The sequence below is a fragment of the Mustelus asterias genome, chromosome 27 (genome assembly GCF_964213995.1).
Source record: "Mustelus asterias chromosome 27, sMusAst1.hap1.1, whole genome shotgun sequence".
Lineage (NCBI taxonomy): Eukaryota > Metazoa > Chordata > Chondrichthyes > Carcharhiniformes > Triakidae > Mustelus > Mustelus asterias.
In genome coordinates this window covers 34,115,845-34,136,861 of record NC_135827.1, presented here as the reverse complement: position 1 = coordinate 34,136,861, position 21,017 = coordinate 34,115,845, and the positions used below count along the sequence as shown (strand labels likewise).

Here is a 21,017-nt window from a genome sequence, read left to right as displayed (position 1 = left end):
GAGAGTGAGGAGTGTGGGGGGGGAGAGAGTGAGGAGTGTGGGGGGGGAGAGAGTGAGGAGTGTGGGGGGGGAGAGAGTGAGGAGTGTGGGGGGGGAGAGAGTGAGGAGTGTGGGGGGGGAGAGAGTGAGGAGTGTGGGGGGGGAGAGAGTGAGGAGTGTGGGGGAGGAGAGAGTGAGGAGTGTGTGGGGGGGGGGAAGAGAGTGAGGAGTGTGGGGGGGGAGAGAGTGAGGAGTGTGGGGGGGGAGAGAGTGAGGAGTGTGGGGGGGGAGAGAGTGAGGAGTGTGGGGGGGGAGAGAGTGAGGAGTGTGGGGGGGGGGGAGAGAGTGAGGAGTGTGGGTGGGGAGAGAGTGAGGAGTGGGGGGGGAGAGAGTGAGGAGTGTGGGAAGGGGAGAGAGTGAGGAGTGTGTGGGGAGGGGAGAGAGTGAGGGGTGTGTGGGGGGGGGGAGAGAGTGAGGGGTGTGGGGGAGAGAGTGAGGGGTGTGGGGGAGAGAGTGAGGGGTGTGGGGGAGGGAGAGAGTGAGGGGTGTTGGGGGGGGAGAGAGTGAGGGGTGTGGGGGGGAGAGAGTGAGGGGTGTGGGGGGGGGGGAGAGTGAGGGGTGGGGGACGGGGGAGTGAGGGGTGGGGGAGGGTGTAGTGAGGGGTGGGGGAGGGTGTAGTGAGGGGTGGGGGGGGAGAGAGTGAGGGGTGGGGGGGGGAGAGTGAGGGGTGGGGGAGGGGGGAGTGAGGGGTGGGGTGTAGTGAGGGGTGGGGGGGGAGTGAGGGGTGGAAGGGGGGGTGAGGAGTGTGGGGGATAGTGAGGGGTGTGGAAGGAGGGGTGGGGGTGTAGCGAGGGGATGGGTGTGTGTGTGTGTATGGAATGCGAAGAACATTGAGTATTAATGCCTGGACGAAGTATCAACAGTTTGTGATATTCCATCGAAACAAGCAGTCGATGCAGGATTTAAAAAGAGGTAAAAGCAAATTACTGCGAATGCTGGAATCTGAAATAAAAATGGAGAAAGCTGGAGAAACTCAGCTGGTCTGACATCGCTTTTAAGTTTAAGTTTATTTATTAGTGTCGCAAGTAGGCTTGCATTAACACTGCAATGATGTTCTTGCGAAAATTCCCTCAGTCGCCATACTCCGACACCTGTTCAGCTACACCTGAGGGAGAATTTAGCTTGGCCAATGCACCTAACCAGCACCGTCTTTCAGACTGCGGGAGGAAACGGGAGCACCCGGAGGAAACCCACGCAGACACGAGGAGAACGTGCAGACTCCGCACAGGCAGTGACCCAAAGCTGGTATTGAACCTGGGTTTGTGTGGAGAGAGAATATAGAATGGCTCTGACGAAGGGTGATCCAGACGCGAAACGTCGGCTCCACTCTCTATCCACAGATGCTGTCAGACCTGCTGAGTTTCTCCAGCATTTTCTGTTTTTGTTTACATTCAAAGTGCCTGATTCCGTCTGAGAAATGTCTCTCCAAAGCGTTTCACATACAGTGAATTAATCTGAAGTGCAGCGAATGTTCTGTAGGAAATGCAGCAGTCATTTTACTCCTAATAAGAGTTTCCAACAGCAATTAGATGATTGCCTTGTTGATCTGATTTTGATGATGTTGGTTGAGGGAAATATATTTGCCAAGGCAGCAGGAGAATTTGACTTTGTTTCTTTGAGTGACGTTGAATCATAGTGCCTGTCAGCAGCACAAAGGAAAGGACTTGGTTGAAAACAATTTTAAAATATTTTTTTAAAGAAAAAGATGAAGCTATATTATGTTCAAATTTTCTTGAGCTCTGTTAAGGTGTGTCCTCTATTGCTAAATTGTGCTGAATGTAATTTAGTTCTGAGGTACAATATTATTTTACAGTGAATTGGAGATTACAATCAAAGAAAAGCACGAGACCCTAAAAGAAGTGCCTATAATCAACGGCACCTCTGATGGTGCGGAAGCGGATGAACTTCATATTGAAGATTTAACTTCTCACACTAAAGCAGTGAGTGAAATTTAAAAATAAACGTGACTTTTTTTTCAACAAAAATCCAGAAACTCTTGTGTTTCCCTGTCTTTATGTCCTCACCATTTTGCCATAGATCCCAGATACAGGAGTTGATCGGGCTTCTCCAAATTGCAATTCTCAACACTGTTTAATGACTTTCAGAGAAATGGAGTTCTATCCTCCTCCTCCTTTAGGTTCCATACTCTAAGAGGGCCATGATTCTACTTGGCAAAGTACTGCAGTGGTTTGCCATTGCCTTCTCCAGAATGCCCATAGTTAAGAAAGCCCACCATCGCCTCTACTTTCTCAGAAGACTAAGGAAATTTGGCATGTCAGCTACGACTCTTACCAACTTTTACAGATGCACCATAGAAAGCATACTTTCTGGTTGTATCACAGCTTGGTATGGCTCATGCTCTGCCCAAGACCGCAAGGAACTACAAAAGCTCATGAATGTAGCCCAATCCATCACGCAAACCAGCCTCCCATCCATTGACTCTGTCTACAATCCCTGCTGCCTCGGCAAAGCAGCCAGCATAATTAAGGACCCCACGCACCCCGGACATTCTCTCTTCCACCTTCTTCCGTTGGGAAAAAGATATAAAAGTCTGAGGTCACGTACCAACCGACTCAAGAACAGCTTCTTCCCTGCTGCTGTCAGACTTTTGAATGGACTTACCTTGCATTAAGTTGATCTTTCTCTACACCCTAGCTATGACTGTGACACAGTCTGCACTCTCTCCTTTCCTTCTCTATGAACAGTATGCTTTGTATAGCACACAAGGAACAATACTTTTCACTGTATGTTAATACATGTGACAATAAATCAAATCAATGCTAATCTGCATCTCAAGTCCTCAGTGCAGCCAAATGCCTATCAGCTTTTTTATTCAATTCTGTACTTTTCATGTTGAGCTAAGACATCTTTAGAGACCATTCATTTATGTTTCCTATTAAGTCAAATGATGTCTGTAATAAAAACAAAATTGATAGAAATAGATGGAAGAATCTTAAAAATGGATGGATATGCCAAGGTTTTTAAGAGAGACCCTTTATTAGAAAGGGCATTATTTCAAATTTTCAGTTTTCATTTTATTTTCCATTAATTCAGTTCCAGGGACACATTTGTTGCCTGGTATCAGCAACAAGCGCTCCTGCTTCATTTATGGCACAGCCAACTGCAGAGCAAATGTTATGGGTCAGGGCAGAACTTCAATGTGTTTTATGAAGCTGAAGCCTGAACCATAAGTTTTTACATTGAATTTGGCTAGGATAAGCATGATATGTTCCACTTCAGGTGTGATTCAAAAGACCCACTAGGGAGCTTTTATCAAACAAAGTTTATTTAAGAATTATAGTTAACGTGTAGTAAGAAAATTAGCAAGAACTTTTAACAATTACAAATAAAAACTAAAACAACCACACTGATGTATAATCCTTAACCAATATATATCAGATGTTCCAATCAAAACCAATATCCAACAAACCAAACCCTCTAAACAGATTTATCACTGTACAGACTAAAGCTCACATAATACCAGAATCCAGTTCCCTGAGTTGAATGCTGATTTCAAATGATCTTGAAAACTCAGAGCAGCTTGTCATCAGCTCCCCAAAACATCAAAACACAGATTCTTTACTGCAGGATGGCAAACATGATGTGCTTTCAGCTAACTGGTAAAACTTTCAAAATAAAAACAGAGACTTCTTTCAGCTCTGCTTCTAACATGGCAGCCAAAACAAAACTGCAACCAACCCTTGTCACCTGACCTGCACATAGTTTTTTTTCCCCTCCCACAATGACATCACCTGAGATTTGGCTACAGAGAGCATGTTTTTTTTAAAAAAACTTCTTAAAGGCACCTAACATCACACAAAGCTGTTACTATTTTTCCCCTAGCCTCAGAAACAAACTATTTCCTCCTTTACCGGTGCAACATTTGTGGTTTCCCACATCATCCATGCTTATCATAGAATCGCTACAGTGCAGAAGGAGGCCATTCAGCCCATCGAGTCTGCACCAACCACAATCCCTCCCAAGCCCTATTCGCGTAACCCCATATGTTTACCCCGCTAATCCCCCCCAACACCAGGGTCAATTTAGCATGGCCAATCAACCTCCGACCCATCAAAAGGAGATTGCCAATTGAGTGTTCATTTCAACTGAAAGATGGTCAGTTTTGTGCCACAAGCCCTTGCAGATAATTAGGTTGCGACTGTCCGTGCAGGAAAGAGAGGAACCATATTGAACCCCTCAAGTCCTGCTCCATCCAAATAGGTTATCTTGAGGAACCAGAATTTTGTGGTGTATGCATACAAATAAATAAAATAACTTAGCCAGAGCTCACTTCTCTGGCTTCTAAAACTTTGTTGTGGAGAGATCATAATATAGCTTTTCTTACTCAGGCGTGATTTATCATGTCTAAAAATTTAATGTTAACATTTCAAACAGCTGATTCATTCAGCAGACAGTATTTGGCAACATTTCAAACTGCATTGATAAGCCATTCCATTTGTTTCCAACTCTTCAGAACCCAAATTGCAGCGGTTCCCCCGTTCCCAGACTTGAGGATGAGGAAGTCAGCATGGATAAGTAAGTACAGCACTTTTGAGCCATTTTGTTTTCTATAATGTATATTATTCAACTGTTGAGGTTTAACATTAAAAAGCCAATAATGTGAGTCAATATTTGAAGACATTTTTTATATTGTCTATCACATCACCAGCCCATGTTGAACTCACTGAAAGGCCAGTAGTTGGGAACCTCTTTATTTTCCACTGATTTTAGCAGTGATCTTTCAAACCCATGAAAGTTGCAACTCAGCCATTGGTGGAAACAGAGGCCCAGATCTTCTACTCTCCAGATGGTCCGAGACAGGATATACTTCAGAGGGTATGCTAACATGCATACAGTCATACGAATTAAGAGGAGTAGGCTACTTGACCCTTTGAGCCTGCTCCACCATTCAATAAGGTCACAGTTTCACTGATTGGAACCCCAATCACCTGTTCCTATCTATCCCCAATAATCTTTAACCCCCATGATAATCAAGGACCTATCTGGCTCTGCCTTACACATATTCAAAGAGTCTACTTCCACCGGCTATTGAGGAAGAAAGTTGCAAAGCCTCTCAACACTGAGAGAATAAATCTCTCTGAATCTTTGTCCTAAATCACTGTTCCCTTATTTTTAAATGGTGACCCATAGTTCTGGAATCTGCATTATCAGTTCCCCCGATACACTTCCCAACACTCGGTTTGTTAACTTTTTTTCTTATTTCAATTTCTTTGGAACTCTTAGTTTCCATCTTTATAGTTCTAGCTATTTTTATCTCGTACTCTTAATTTTTCCCTATTTATTAATCTTTTTGTCATTCATTGCTGCTCTTTATATTCTGTCCAGTCTTCTGACCTACCACCCGTTTCAGTGCAATTACATGCTTTTTCCTTGAGTTTGAAACTATCTTTAACTTTTTTAGTTAACCACAGATAGTGGATCTCCCCCTGGAATTTTTACTTTTCATTGGAACGTGTGTATTCTGAAATATTCATTTAAATGTTTGTAATAGCATCTCTATTGACCCATCGCTGAATCCCAATCGCCACTTCACTTTACTTAGTTGCACTTCCCTGCCCTCTGAATTGCCCTTATTTAAGTTTAAAATACTAATCTTCGACGTACTCTTCTCTCCCTCAAACTGAATGTAAAATTCAATCGTATTATGATCACTGCCTTCACTATGAAGTTATCGATTTTTTTTTTGTTGCACATGTCTGCTCTCGTGTTGACTCCAGAATGGACTGTTCTAAGAAATCACCCCAAAAACATTCTATGAACTCCTCACCTACATTACCTTTACCCATCTGATTTTTCCTGTCTATATGAAAGGTAAAATGCCCCAGGATTATCACTGTACCTTTCTGACAAGCTCCCATCATCTCTTCATTTATATTCTGTCTATCATGTGTTTACAATTGTCTGACCTGAACACCACTCCTACAAGTGACTTCTTACCTTTTATCATTTCTCCTCTCAATCCAAACCACTTTGCATCCTGATTTTCTGAACTTGGGTCATCCTTCTCTAATGCGTTAATACCATCATTAATTAAAAGAGCCACCCCTCCACTTTTTTGCTAATTTCTTGATCATCATAAATGCATACTAATACATGTGACAATAATAAATCAAATCAAATGCCACGTACCCTTCAGTATTCAGGTTAATTCTCGATCACCCTGTAGTCATGTCCATGTATTGACTTTCATATCTTACTCATCAATTTGTTTATGCACATTCAGTTAATCTCTTTTGTTTTGAATGCTACCTAAGTTTTGATACAGAGCCTTTAGCTTTGTCCTTTTATTATTTTTGTAGCCTTAGCGTCTAGCCTTATCTGTTGATTTACTCAGATTTGTACTCTCTGTCCCTTCCTGTCACCATCTGTTTATCGTTTCCAATATTAATACCTTTCTCTGTTGCCTGATCTCTTTGGTTTACTACATCTTCCCAAATTTGAACCCTTGCCCCCACTGTTTAGCTTAAAACCCTCTCCACTTCCCTAGTCATGCAGCCTGCTATGAACACCAGCCCCGGCGCAATTTAGGTGTAGACTGTCCCAACAGTCCCAGAACCCACTTTCTCAATACTGGTGTCAGTGCCCCACAAGCTGGAACCCACTTCTTTCACACCAGCCTTTGAGCCATGCGTTCATTTCTCTAATCTTATTTGTCCCATGAAATTATTACCTTTTGAGGTTCTGCTTCTTAATTTGGTGCCGAGTTCCTCATGCTGACTACGGAGAACCTCCTCCTTCATCCTTCCTATGCCATTGGTACCTACGTGGAGCATGACCACTGAATCCTCTCCAGCCCTGAGCAAAAGTTCCGAACCCTGGCACCAATCAAGCAACATTGCTGTCTGGACTCTCACTCGTTGCTGCAGAGGACGTGTCACTCCTCCTTATTATACTGTCACTCCTACTTTAGTTACATTCCTTTGTGCTCCCCCCATTCAAAAGGCTCCCTGTACCATAATGCCATGGTCAGTCAACTCATCCATCCTGAATACCCCTCTCACTCAAACAAGCTGAAACAACCTTAAACCTGTTGGACAAAGTAAAGTGAAGTTTATTTATTAGTCACAAGTAGACTTACATTAACACTGCAATGAAGTTACTGTGAAAATCCCCTAGTCGCCACACTCCAGCACCTGTTCGGGTACGTTGAGGGGGAATTTGGCATAGCCAATGCACTTAACTAGCACATCTTTCGGACTGTGGGAAGAAACCGGAGCACCCGGAAGAAATCCACCCAGAAATGGGAAGAATGTGCAGACTCTGCACAGTCAGTGACCCAAGCCGGGAATCAAACCTGGATCCTTGGCGCTGTGAGGCAGCAGTGCTAACCGCTGTGCCACTGTGCTGCCACTATTGCAGAGCCTGACCCGCTGGGTCTCCTTATCTGCCTCAGTTGTAGTCACACCCTCCTGTCCCTGCAAACCTCCAAATCAGAAAATTGTGGTCATTCCTGGTACAAAGTGTCTAGATAACACTCATCTTCCCCGATGTGCTGCAGTGTCTGCAGCTCAGCCTCCATCTTGAGCCACTTGCTGCAGAATGCCTGTCCTGGATGACATGGTATCAGGGAGCTTCCCCTTCTGCAACCATGACAGATCACCTGTACTACCATACTTATGTGCTTTAATTAAGTACTTAATGCATTTATTCAATCATTTGTTTCCTTTAAATGTTTATGAATCTTTTTACAAATTTCTATTCTGTTTTAAACATTAGGAATAGAATAGACCTTGACTACTCACCAGATATTCACCAGACACTCACCAAACAGCTCACTTCTTCCCCTGTAGCAAGGCAAGATCCAATTCCTACAGGATGAAAAAGTTAGAAAAGGCAAAGGACTGCCTCCCCCCTCTCCTCACTGAATTCCCAAGCTCCCCAAATACTCACAATCCATTGTAGTCGCACTCCAGTGTGTTACAGGATCCCTTGGAACTCCCAAACAAGGATTCCATGGGAATTGCGCAGGAAATTTCAACTGTCGATGCACAATTCCCCAGGACCCTCCAAAAAAAAGTTTCCAACACTGACTTGGAGTTGGAGAGTTCTGTCTTAATTATTGGGTAGTTAACCAGGAAATAATAGACAGACAGCAACCATGTCTAACTCTTGGGTAACTATACAACTGACATCACCCCCACCCCATCACCCAATTCCTCCTTGCCTCCTCCTACCCACCCTGAGCCTCCCACTCCCGCTTGACTCTCCAACCTTCCCAAACCTCTGACTGCCCCAACCCTCTGTACCTCATCTTTACCCCGACCCTCCGATTCCCCCCAGCCTTTGATCTTCCCCTGACCCACTCTCTCTATCAATTGCCCATTGTTAATGTAAAAATGTAATAAATATTGTACTGATATTACTAACGCATTTCTGTCCTACCATTTATATATCTATATATATATTTAAAGAGTAACACAAATTGGAGCAACTTACAAAACCTTTGGCAATAATTGATACCAAAATGTAGTCATAATATGGCTAGTTGTTGAGTAAATTTCATTTCACTCCATCTTATGCTAACCTTTGTGACAGTTTTTGAAAATCACCCTTAATACATTGAGAAATCTAGGTGAAGCGCCAAGTCTCAGGGCAGAATATGGCAGTGAGGTTGAGATAATAAGGCATAGAACATTTGAGCATTAAAAGTCTGTAGATGGCAGGAGAAAGGGATAGAGATGAAAAGTTTCATAGTTTTCCGATCAAGGAGCAACTGAATCAAAGGCCATGCAAGAAGTCTTGGCTTCAATACTGGAAGGAAAAAGAGCAACTTGTGAATTTAATGAAGGTTCAAAATTGATTTCTGTGGCTTGTATTGCTAATTAAAATGAACTGGTTAATCTATCATTCCCAGTGTAAGGTACTATATCTCTGCTGAAGGACTGTCCATCAATAAAGCCAAAGAGTTCCTCATGAGACAGACTCGCTCGCTTCGGAAACGGCAGACAGCACTGAAGTCAGCTAAGCAGCAGTGGAGACACGACATGAGAAAAGCACAGGAAGATGTGCAAGACCCAGAGAGCACTCAAATCCTGCAGGGTGTCTACAAAAATCTGGAACAGGTGAGGGGACTAGAACTGAACAAAAGTCATTTCTCATGATAGGAAACAATCCACTGTCTTGTTAACATTTTCTGTATTGTCTGCAATCCTCTGGAGGTCCCTGACATCACAGATGCCAGTCTTCAACCAATTCAATTCACTCCACGTAATATCAAGAAACGGCTGAAGGTAGGATACTGTCAAGGCTACAGTCCCTGACAACATTCCAGCATTTTAATGAAGACTTGTGCTCCAGAACTCTCTGCGTCCCTAGGCAAACTGTTCCAGTACAGTTACAACACACTGGCATCTATCTGGCAAAGTGGAAAATTGCCCAGGTATGTCCTGTACACAACAAACAGGACAAATCTAACCTGGCCTATTACGGTCCCATCAGCCTACCTTCTATCATCAACAAAGTATTGGAAGGGTCTTTGAAAATGACAGGAAGCAGCACTTGCACAGCAAAAACCTGCTCACTCGTGCTCAATCTGGGTTCTGCCGGGGACACAACTTCTGAAATTATTGCAGCCTTAGTCCAAACTTGGACAAAAGAGCTGAACTCAAGAGCTGAAGTGAGAGTGACTCTTGACATCAAGGGAGCTAAGTGCGGCGTAAAGAAACCCTAGCAAAACTGAAGTGAGTGGGAATCAGGGGGAAAGTCCTCCGCTGGTTGGAATCTTACCCATCACAAAGGAAGATGGTTGTAATTGTCGGAGGTAAGTCATCTCAGTCCCAGGACATCACTGCAGAAATTCCTCAGGGTGTTGTCCCAGGTCCAACCAGCTTCAGCTGTATCATCAGTGACCTGCCCTTCATCATAAGTTCAGAGTGAAGATGTTTGCATATGCTTGCACAATGTTCACCATTCACAACTCCCCACTGAAGCAGTCTGTGTCTATGTGCAGCAAGACACGGGCAACATTCATGCTTGGGCTGATAAGTGGCAAGTAACACGCATGCCATACAAGTGCTAGGTAATGACCATCTCCAACAAGAGAGAATCTAACCATCTCTTGACATTCAATGGCACTGCCATCGCTGAATCTCCCACTATCAATATTCTGGGGGGCTACCATTGACCAGAAACTGAGCTGGACCAGCCATATAAATACTGTAACTACAAGAGAATATCAGAGGTTGGGAATTCTGCAGCAGGAATCTCACCACCTGATTTCCCACAAAGGTCTGTCCACCATCTACAAGGCACAAGTCAGCAGTGATAAAATACAGTCCTCTCCACTTGTCTGGATAAGTGCAGCTCCAACAGCACTCAAGCTCGGCACCATCCAGGAGAGTGTAGTCAGCTTGATTGGCACCTCATTTACCACCTTAAACATTCACTCCCTCCACCACTGACACACATGGGCAGCTTGCTATTTGCAAGATGCACTATGGTAGCTCCAAAAGCACCTTCCAAACCCATGACCTCTACCACCTAGAAGGACAAGGGTAGCACTTTCAACAGACTGGGCATTTCAACAGACAATGTGACTGCTTACTGCCTGTCCTTGTCGCCCTGTCTACATTTGAATATTTTTCCATTAGTGGTGGCTGATTTGAGACTTGGTTTTGAACTTGGAACCTTCTTATCTTTTGGGCTAAATACCACGCCTAAGTCCATGAACCTACTCAGCTATTGGGGAACAGATTTGCCAAATTCAGGCAATAGGTCGCAATACCTAAAGGCAAATTTTCTTTTTGTTGATGAGAAGTGATAATGGCCAATAGTGCAGATGGCCATATGGCTTTGAATGTTACAAGGGAAAGAAATGATATCAATACATTTGGGCCCTTGGCTCACTGCTCATGTGTTGATTTTAGGAAGCCCAGCATCTGGATGAGATGAAATTAACAATGAAGAAGGGGCAGGTATTACTGCAAAAGAAGGAGGAAAAGCTTAATCAGTTGGAATCGTCAATCGCAGAAGAGGTAAAGTTTATTTATTTGTCACAAGTAGGCTTACATTAACACTGCAATGAAATTTCCATAACTTGCATATCTTTGGACTGTGGGACGAAACCGGAGCACCCGGAGGAAACCCACGCAGACATGGGGAGAACTTCTCAAAGGGAACCAGCATCCTGGGGAAGTTGGTCTTTGCTGCTTTTTCAAAAATCAAATTCCAGGATTGATATTGAATCTGAATCACCAGTGATTATTTATTACCTGGACCTCCCTTCTCCCATTAAAAAGTATTTGAAAGATTTTTCTTCCAAATTCTTCTCCTAGTTACTTGTAGTGCTAACTGTTCCACAGCCTTGTGCAAACACACACAAACCTCACAGTGAATAAGCTTGACGGTGCAGCATTAGCATCAGCTAAATCCAGATCTGACCATACCTGTTGACCAAACCTACATTTCCCAACACAATTGGACAAGCTGGCCAATTGTCCCCTCACTAACCCAGAGTGTTGCCCTGGCAGAGATCACTGGTAGTCATGATGTGGAGATGCCGGCGTTGGACTGGGGTAAGCACAGTAAGAAGTCTCACAACACCAGGTTAAAGTCCAACAGGTTTATTTGGTAGCAAATACCATAAGCTTTCGGAACGCTGCCCCTTCGTCAGATGGAGTGGTTATCTGTTCTCAAACAGTGCAAACAGACTTAACAGACATTTCTGTGTCTGTTTGCACTGTTTGAGAACAGATAACCACTCCATCTGACGAAGGGGCAGCGCTCCGAAAGCTTATGGTATTTGCTACCAAATAAACCTGTTGGACTTTAACCTGGTGTTGTGAGACTTCTTACAGAGATCACTGGAGCAGGCACCAGGGAAACTACATTTTTAAATGTTCACCTGTAGTGGATCAAGAATGGTTTTAAATGCTTTAATCTGTTAGATTTCAGATGAAGATACACCGAAAGGCACAGGGGACAAGAAAGCTGTAATGTTTGACCTTACAGACTCTGATGATATTAGCAGCATCGCCAGCGTTGATTCACCTCAGCAGAAAAGTGAGTGGAAAACAGACATTGCCAGTTCTATTATAAATGATATTTCAGAAGAATCATAGAATCTACAGTGCAGAAGGAGGCCCATTTGCCCCATCCACTCAGCAATGGCAACAATCCCACCCAGGTTCTACCCCCGTAACCCCACATTTTACCCTCCTAATCCCCCTGACATTAAGGGGCAAGTTATCATGGCAAATCAACCTAACCCGCACATATTTGGACTGGGGGAGGAAACCAGAGCACCCAGAGGAAACCCACGCAGACACGGGGAGAACGTGCAAACCCCACACAGTCACCCGAGGCTGGAATTGAACCCGGGTCCCTGGCATTGCTGTGAAGCAGCAATGCTAACCATTATGCCACCGTGCCGCCCAGTGCTAATTCTGGTTACGTTTCCCACTTATCGCCTTTGCATGTTTCTTGTAGTATGACAGTTTTTTTATTTTCAATCTTTTTTTTTTGTTGACCTTCTATTGTGCCTCCTATGAGTGCAGGTGGCCTATAGATCACCGTACCTGGCCAATAACCTCTGGAGAATAACAACAGAAAATGCTGTCAATACTCAGCAGGCCTGGCAGCATCTTAGGAAACGTTAACTCCGTTTCTTTCCAATCAGTGATCTTTCATCAGAACTGAATGGAGGTAGAATTAAAATAGGTTTTAACCCAGTGGAAGGGGAGAGGAGGGGGCAGGAAAAACAAAAGGGAAGGTGTGTGATAGGGTGGAGGGCAGGTGAGATTAAATGACACAAGGTTCATTGTACAAAATTCAAAGAGTGTAGTAAAGGGCTATGGGGAACAGGTGGGGAAGTGGATTTGAGACCAGGAAGAGATCAGCCATGATCTGATTGAATGGCGGTGCAGGTTCAAAGGGCTGAATTTGCCGCCTACTGCTCTTAATTCCTATGTTCTTATATTTCCTAATGGGTAGAGTAAAGAAACAAAAGATGTGTCTAGATGAGGCATGAATGGCTACATAGCGGTCATGTGAATGTATAATGAAACAATAAAGAAATAAATGAAACAAATCCAATCCCCATCCAGCAAAAGCAATACAGAATAAGATGAAGGCAGAGTTTATGATTTGAAATTGTTAACTCAATGTTGAGTCTGGAAGGCAGTAGTTGAGTCCCAAAGTGAGCTTCTGTTCCTCAAGGTTGCATTCAGCTTCATTGGAACACTATCGCAGGCCTAGGACAGAAGATTCAGAATAGGAGCAAGGTGAAGCATTAAAATGACATGCAAGAGGATGCTCACGGTCATGCTTACAGAGAATGGAGGTGTTCTGCAAAGTTGTCACTCAGTTGGCGTTTGGGCTCCCTAATATAGAGGATGCTGGGGTGGGCACAGTAAGAAGTCTCACAACACCAGGCTAAAATCCAACAGGTTTATTTGGAATTACGAGCTTTCGGAGCACTGCCCCTTCATCAGGTGAGTGGTGACTACTCACCTGATGAAGGAGCAGCACTCCGAAAGCTCGCAATTCCATATAAACCTGTTGGATTTTAACGTGGTGCTGTGAGACTTCTTAATGTAGAGGAGACCACACAGTGTATTAAATTGAAAGAAGTTCCAGTAAACCACTGTCTCACTCGGAAGGAATATTTGGGCCCCTGAGTTATGAGAAGGGATTGGGGTAAAAAGACAGGTGTTGCATCTCCTCTATTTGCATGGAAAGGTGTCAAAGGAAGGGGAGAGAGTGTTGGACACGACTGAGGTGTGAATCAAAACGTCAGGGAGGGAGCGGTCTTTTTGGAATGTTGAAAGGAGAGAGCATGGGAAGATGTGTTTGGTGTTCGCATTACGCCGTAGGCATCGGAAATATCAGAGAATGATCCATTTAATATGGAGACTGGTGGGGTGGAATATCAGGACAAAGGGAATCTATCATGTTTCTGGCAGGGAGGGGAAGGGGGGAAAGGAGAGGTGCATGAAATAGATCTGACACTGTGCGGGGCACTGTCAACTACATGGGGCAGGGCAGTTAAATTCCTCATTTGAGGAAAAGGGAAGACACATCAAAAATGCTTGTATGAAAGTTGCATCCACTGGAGAATGTTGGGTCTGAACAATTAGTGATGGTCAGTGTGTGGAGGTAGGGAAGGATCAAGGACAGAGCCACTACTTAGAAGTTCTGGCTGGGATGAGGAATTTGCTGTTTGGGTGACGATAGTTCTGGCTAATTCAAACTACTCCAAGGAAAATATCTTATACCAATCCACTGGCAATATTTTCCAATTTTTCTTTGAAAACAAATGTGTATTGTTTTCTGTACAAAAGAACTTGCGACTATTTTAATTATCTGTGATTCTTGCAAATGTATTTTAGTCCAGATGTAATGTAAAGGTCACACTGGATAGGGATTGTGGCTGGATCAGACATCTATAAACTGACTGTTCAGATACGCATGCATGAAAGCCAAGAAACAGGTTGTGATTTGATGCATCAAAGCACAGGCTTTGAATTGTAGGGGATATAGATTTAACACACAATTTCGCACCTTGTGAGTTCCTTATCTCACTCTGTCAGTAAATGAGGTCAGTACAGGTGGATCAAGATTTGTAGTAGCCTGAAGCAGTTGCTGTACAAGTGAGTAGTCTGGCGTTAGATGGAGACGTTGTTCCTACATAAGCCTCCATAGGGAAGCCAGGATTTTCCAATTGCCATTACTTTAACATCATTTCAAATGGGGTAATGCTGCCAATCAGAAAATCCAGGCTCTTGTACCAAGACTGCCACTTAGTAAGTGATTCGACTCAAGGATTTTCCAACCCCACACCAGCCGAAAGTCCATTGGCTTTGATTTTTTTGGCCCTGCGTGGCGGTTTTTACCGCAGTGGACGCGCCAAGCCAGTGGCCGCTGGCAGGATTTCCAGTCCCACATAAGTATTTAGCATGGCTCGTCCACACTACCGCTCGTGAACCCACTGCGAGGAGTCAACTTTGGTGGGACCGGAAGATGCTGCCGGCAGAAGGGGCCAGGAAACCCACCCATTGACTTTCAGCAGGGCTGGAAAATCCCAGCCAAGAATTTTAAGTTTTGGGATCTGAACCTTTTGAATTAACCTTTGTTGTTCTTTTCACGACAGACTTAAAGGCTGAGTTGTCCCTTGCTCAACGTGCCAACATACAGTATCTCAGTGACTCTGTTCAGAAAATTACCAACGACCTTAACAGTGTTCTCTGTGTTCTTGGATCATTGGGAATGCAACAGTCACCGCTTTTTTCCACAACACAGGCTCTGAGTGTCCCACCTCCCAGCAACAGTGTGCCTTTGTCTGTGTACACTTCCCTGACAAGGACCCAGAACAGTGGCTCCTTGCTTTCCTCCAACACCATTCCCTTGCCTTCACGGTGGATTTGGAACAGCGGAACAAATGCCACCTCTCACCTTCCCACAGCTCAATCTGTGGACGATGCACTAAGTGAGAAGTGGCGCAAATATTTCCCAGGTAAGCTGTCAGTCTTTACTTCTTAATCGCTAAGGCTACTTAAACATTAATTTGAATTATTTTGACAAAATTCTGAGAGACTTTTATTCCTGTTATCTTTCATCAGCCATGAGGTTGGGAATTCTGAGCTAATGCTCGAGTCAGTGATTGCAATCCGAAACATTTTGTACTGATGGTGCAATTAGACCCATCTTTACTCTTTCGTTGACTTTATTAGGGAAAAGGATTGGTTTGGGGGAGCTGCACTACTATAGTTAGTTTCTAGGGGCCAGCTTAACAAGATTGAAACTTCATACAGTAACCAAATTCAAATTGCCAATGAGACTGAGATTCAAATCCTCATCTCCTCTGTGGGAGATTTGCACTCAACTGTTAGACATAGCTCAGACACAAAGCACATTTTTATGTCTCAAGCCTAAATGTTTTACGCAATCAGAATTTGTCCAGGTTTATGTGCGCTCCATTAGAATTTGCCGTCGTATGTTATTTATGAATGTGTCTCTAACTTTTATTCAGTAAATTTTATTTGTTTAGTTATTTTATTTGAGAAGCAATGCGAGGATTTGCCGCCTTTGTTGTCATTACACTTTTCACCGAAAATTTGTTTGGTAAAAGAGAATTAAAATGGGGCGGCACGGCAGCACAGTGGTTAGCGCTGCTGACTCACAGCGCCAGGGACCCGGGTTCAATTCCAGCCTCGGGTCACTGTCTGTGTGGAGTTTGCACGTTCTTCCCATGTCTGCGTGGGTTTCCTCCGGGTGCTCCGGTTTCCTCCCACAGTCCAAAGATGTGCGGGTTAGGTGGATTGGCCATGCTAAATTGCGCCTTAGTGTCAGGGGGACTGGCTAGGGTAAATGCACGGGGTTATAGGGATAGGATGGGATTGTGGTCGGTGCAGACCCGATGGGCCAAATGGCCTCCTTCTGCACTGTTGGAATTCTATGAAAATGCTTTCTTTCACCTTATGAAAGACTTTTTTTGGCTGCCTATTCCATGTTGTGAATCATACCAAGTGCAGCACAGCATTAAAATGTAGAATGATCATGACTGGTTCTTGAATCATAGAATCGCTACAGTGCAGAAGGAGACCATTCGGCCCATCGAATCTGCACTGACCACAATCCCACCCAGATCCCTATTCCCGTAACCCCACACATTTACCATAGCTAGTCCCGCTGACATTAGGGGCAATTTAGCATGGCCAATCCACCTAACCCGCACATCTTTGGACTGTGGGAGGAAACCGGAGCACCCGGAGGAAACCCACACAGACACGGGGAGAACGTGCAGACTCCGCACAGTCACCCAAGGCCAGAATTGAACCCAAGTCCCTGGCGCTGTGAGGCAGCAGTGCTGACCACTGTGCCACCGTGCCATTCTTGAGGTTTTCAAAATGATGTTTTGGGAAAGTAAAAAAATGAAAAGTTGTCACACCTATTTGGTGAATCAATAACAAGAAAGCATAGACTCAGGATTGTTAATGGTAATGATGGTGAAATTTAGTATTTTTTCTTGCAGTATTATTAGAACATTAAATACGTCTACCAAGGTGATCATGGGGACAGACAGACCTTTTTGTGCAATCCAGCACTTATCAGACAATAATGAATGAGCTGCCCATGATTTTCCATCCATTAGTATCACTGGACTGGAAAAGCTTTCAAAAATCCAGTCAGTTATTTCTGATTTACCTTGTCTAGTCTCTCATTCTTTTGAGCTTTGACATGTCCTGATTGAAAATGGCACAAGAGCGTAATGGCAGGTCACCTTCCCATCTTCTTAGTCATGGAATGCTGTGTGACATAGGAAAACTAAATGCAAAGAGAGGGGAAAGGCTAACTTCAGGGAGGAAGGTTGGAAGGTGGGGGGGGACATTTGGGTGGTGGAATTACTGGATTAGTCAAACCAAGGTTTCTTGTTGAGTTCATGAATTGGGGAAGCAGCTCATTAGACTTGAGGCCATTTGGTTCTCGTTTTAGTTGCTTTTGTTTTTAATCTGATGGTTTTCTTTCATGACCAGGCGGAATACCAACACTAAGTAGAAGTTCTACACCCCTTGAGAGCCGTTTGGGATATGTTTCTGCAAGGTAAGAGCTTCATATCTGAGGAGAATTTCTTTGGATTTTTGATTGCTTAGTCACTCAGTTAATATTGGACGATAATGGGATGCGACTGGTTGATTCTCATGTTTCCCACTTCATTGAGTCCATCTTCACCAAAGAATATTGTGCTGTCCAACCTCCAGACCCCTCTGTTTGCACGTGATGCTGCAAGTTTGAGTTTCTTTTTCCCCTTTGTTGTGCATTCTGCTGAGATAACATCTAAGTTATTTAATCTTTCATGGGATGTAAGTGTCGCAAGCAAGAGCATGTTGCCCATCCCTAATTGCCAAAAAGGGGAGGCAATGGTGCGTGGTACTATCACTGGAGTAGTAATGCAGAGACTCCGGGTAATGATCTGGGGACCCGGGTTCGAATTCATGCCAGACGGTGAAATTTGAATTCAATTTAAAAAAATCTGGAATTAGAAGGCTAATGATGACCATTGCAGTTTGTCATAAAAGCCCTTTTGGTTCACTGATATCCTTTAGGGAAGGAAATCTGCTGTCCTCATCTGATCTGGCCTGCTTGTGACTCCAGACCCACAGCAATGTGTTTGACTCCCCTTAAATGTCACTTAGTTCAAGGGCATATAGGGATGAGCAATAAATACCGGCCCAACCAGTGACGCCCACATCCAATGGATCCATAGTCTTCCAATCCAACATTAGGTATGTTCTATTCATTCAATAAAAGTTGCTTGGCTACTTCAGAGGGCAGTTTTGGGTCCAAACGGTAAACTTCCTTCCCTAAAAATGATAGCTGTTATGATCACCATTACTGAGGCTAGCTTTCAATTCCAGATTTTATCAATTGAATTTAAATTCCACCAGCTGCCATGATTTGATTGAATTTGATTTATTATTGTCACATGTATTAGTATAGAGTGAAAAGTATTGGCCACGGTGGGATTTGAACCTGTGCGTCTAGAACATTAGCCTGGGCCTCTGCATTACTAGTCCAGTGGCATATCCACTAGACCACCATCTGGCCTCATTGCACTGATAAATGACAATTCACAGAACCATATTAGCAGGTTATGGTACTGGGCAATCCAGGAGGTTTAAAAATGCTGTGCCGCTGGGCTGCTGTTTTATAGTATTTGTAATCATGGTGAAATATTGTTCAACAAAACCAATCTTTCTTCCAAAAAAAATGAATGAATTAAGGTTTTTTGGATCGTGTATAGTGTTTGGACCTTTTCTTGAAATTTTCAGTGCTAGGATTCTACAGTCTACTCGTAACATGTAACATCTACTAGAGTATTTTTTTTAAGTAGTCATTTTTAAATGAGTCCAGCTGAATTTCTATCCCATACAATTTATATACTCAAGGTAACCCTGCAGTACATGAGGTCATGATGCCATCATAGTCTTCCAATCCAGCATTAGATATGTTCTGTTCAACTAAAACCAACCAGCTGATGTAAAAGCGGACAGAAATTTCTTGTGGACATTCCCTGTACATCGTACAAGGAACCCATTCAACCGAATTTGCACCATGCTCCTTTTCCCTACTTATGAAGCAAGCATTGCAGCACCCTCGTTCTCAGAGAGCCTAGTTGATGTGCAAACACAAGCGTACAGATATAATTAGCGTTCCGATTGCTACACAACAGCTTCGCAAGAAAGTTCCGAAATAATATAGTTTGGTTTTAATGTGTGTGAAGTTTCTTTTAGTTTTCCTTCCCCCTTAAATGTCAGTTTTCCAAGGCTGTTGCCAATAGAAACCCAGAGGAGCAGGATTAGCTCTAGGGGACAACAATTTTGCACATCACAGAATCTGTACACATACTTCAGCTTGCTGGCTGCTGTTCAGCAGAAATCTCAGGCACAAGAATAATCAACCATGGCCTGTTTGTAAAAAAAAATCAAACGGTGAGGATGTATCTCAGCTCTGCATTGTTCTCTTGTGCTAGAAGACCAAAAATCATCCGAATATAACCTTTTTAAATTTGTCTTTTCAACAATATGTAACTTGTGACTCTATTCATGAATGTATGATGAGGGGATGTCATGTTACTTGACAGTTTTATACACATTTATTTGCACACTTGTACGATTGATTAAAATATGCATTTTCTCTGTCTTGATCGACCTCAGTACAGAATACAGTTTGCATGTTTTCTAGTTTACATGCAAGTTATCTGCAAATATGTTCTTAATTACATATTTTATTGAGCTTTTAAGTTTTTATGTTTATTTACTAGTGTCAAAAGTAAATTTACATTAAAATTGCAATGAAGTCACTGAAAATCCCCTAGTCGCCACACTCCAGCACCTGTTCGCGTATACTGAGGGAGAATTTTAGCATGGCCAATGCACCTAACCAGCATGTCTTTCAGACTGTGGGAGGGTGCTCAAGCAAACACGGGGAGAACGTACAGACTCAGCACAGAGTATGAGCAAAGCTAGGAATTGAACCCAGGCCCCTGGCGCTGTGAGGCAGCAGTGCTAACCACTGTGCTTCCACTTCCTCCTCCATCACAAAGTACCAGCTTCCTCTTCTCTCTCCCTTTTGGGAATTATTTCCTCAATATCCACCTTCACTTGCTTGTGGAATGTTCATCAAATTGGCAGCATTGCTCAGCAGTGGTGAAATCTTTCAGAACCTTGAAGCTGTTTCATCCGTACTAAGCAGCCTGTGACCACCCTCTTCTTTCTGTAACAGGATTTCACAGTCTTTATCTCTTCTCAGCAGCATCTGCTGAAGCACTTTCTCTTTTTTCTTTGTCTCTCTGGTTTACTTGTAACAGAATCCCTAGAGGGTCCATCATCAATACAATGCTGAATATTGCATCAAATATGTTGACTAAATATATCATTCTGATCTATAAAAGAAATTATTTTTTCTGAATTTATTCAACAGGTAACCCTGCCCAGTTAGTTGCCCTGCCCAGTCTCTCTGTCTTTTCCTAATTACATTCAGGAAATGTCTTTATTGTCTTTATTCATTCACTCTCCTCATCACCATTTGTTTATTTTTCTTCCCCGGTAATCCTGTTCATTTTCCTCCAAATCTGCATTTCAAAACTATTTGACAATGTGGCTTCCTCTTTCCTTAAGGTCCAAGTCTCTCATCCATACAAAACAATGCTTCAAATCAAGCTCTTTACAAGTTCATCTTGAGAAGTTTTTATTAAGTTTTTCTATTAACAAACGTTTCTTCTTGCTAACATTTCTTCGTTGCACCTTCAATCTGCAGATATTACACTCAAATTCTTGCACGTGTTCTAGTTCTTTTCCTTCTATGAATTATATGAATGTTTCTTGGCAATTTTGAGATGTGAATTTTGTTGATATTCACTTTCATTCCAAAATTCATGCCTTCTGTTACTCGTCTATTACTTCTTGTGATCCTTCTGTGCTTGCTACAACTGCTTTGTCATCAGCATTGTATCGTTCATT

General features: G+C 43.2%; 1 protein-coding gene across 1 annotated transcript in view; it reads left to right on the top strand.

Annotated features, from left to right (window-relative positions):
• cep164 (centrosomal protein 164) overlaps positions 1–21,017 on the top strand; it is a 220,549-nt gene that overhangs the window by 182,057 nt on the left and 17,475 nt on the right. The window contains exons 25-31 of the mRNA XM_078198959.1: positions 1,853–1,979; positions 4,514–4,575; positions 8,915–9,122; positions 10,926–11,033; positions 11,946–12,060; positions 15,149–15,511; positions 17,532–17,598. Coding sequence (XP_078055085.1) covers positions 1,853–1,979; positions 4,514–4,575; positions 8,915–9,122; positions 10,926–11,033; positions 11,946–12,060; positions 15,149–15,511; positions 17,532–17,598 — 1,050 coding nt within the window. The remainder of the gene's footprint in view (positions 1–1,852; positions 1,980–4,513; positions 4,576–8,914; positions 9,123–10,925; positions 11,034–11,945; positions 12,061–15,148; positions 15,512–17,531; positions 17,599–21,017) is intronic.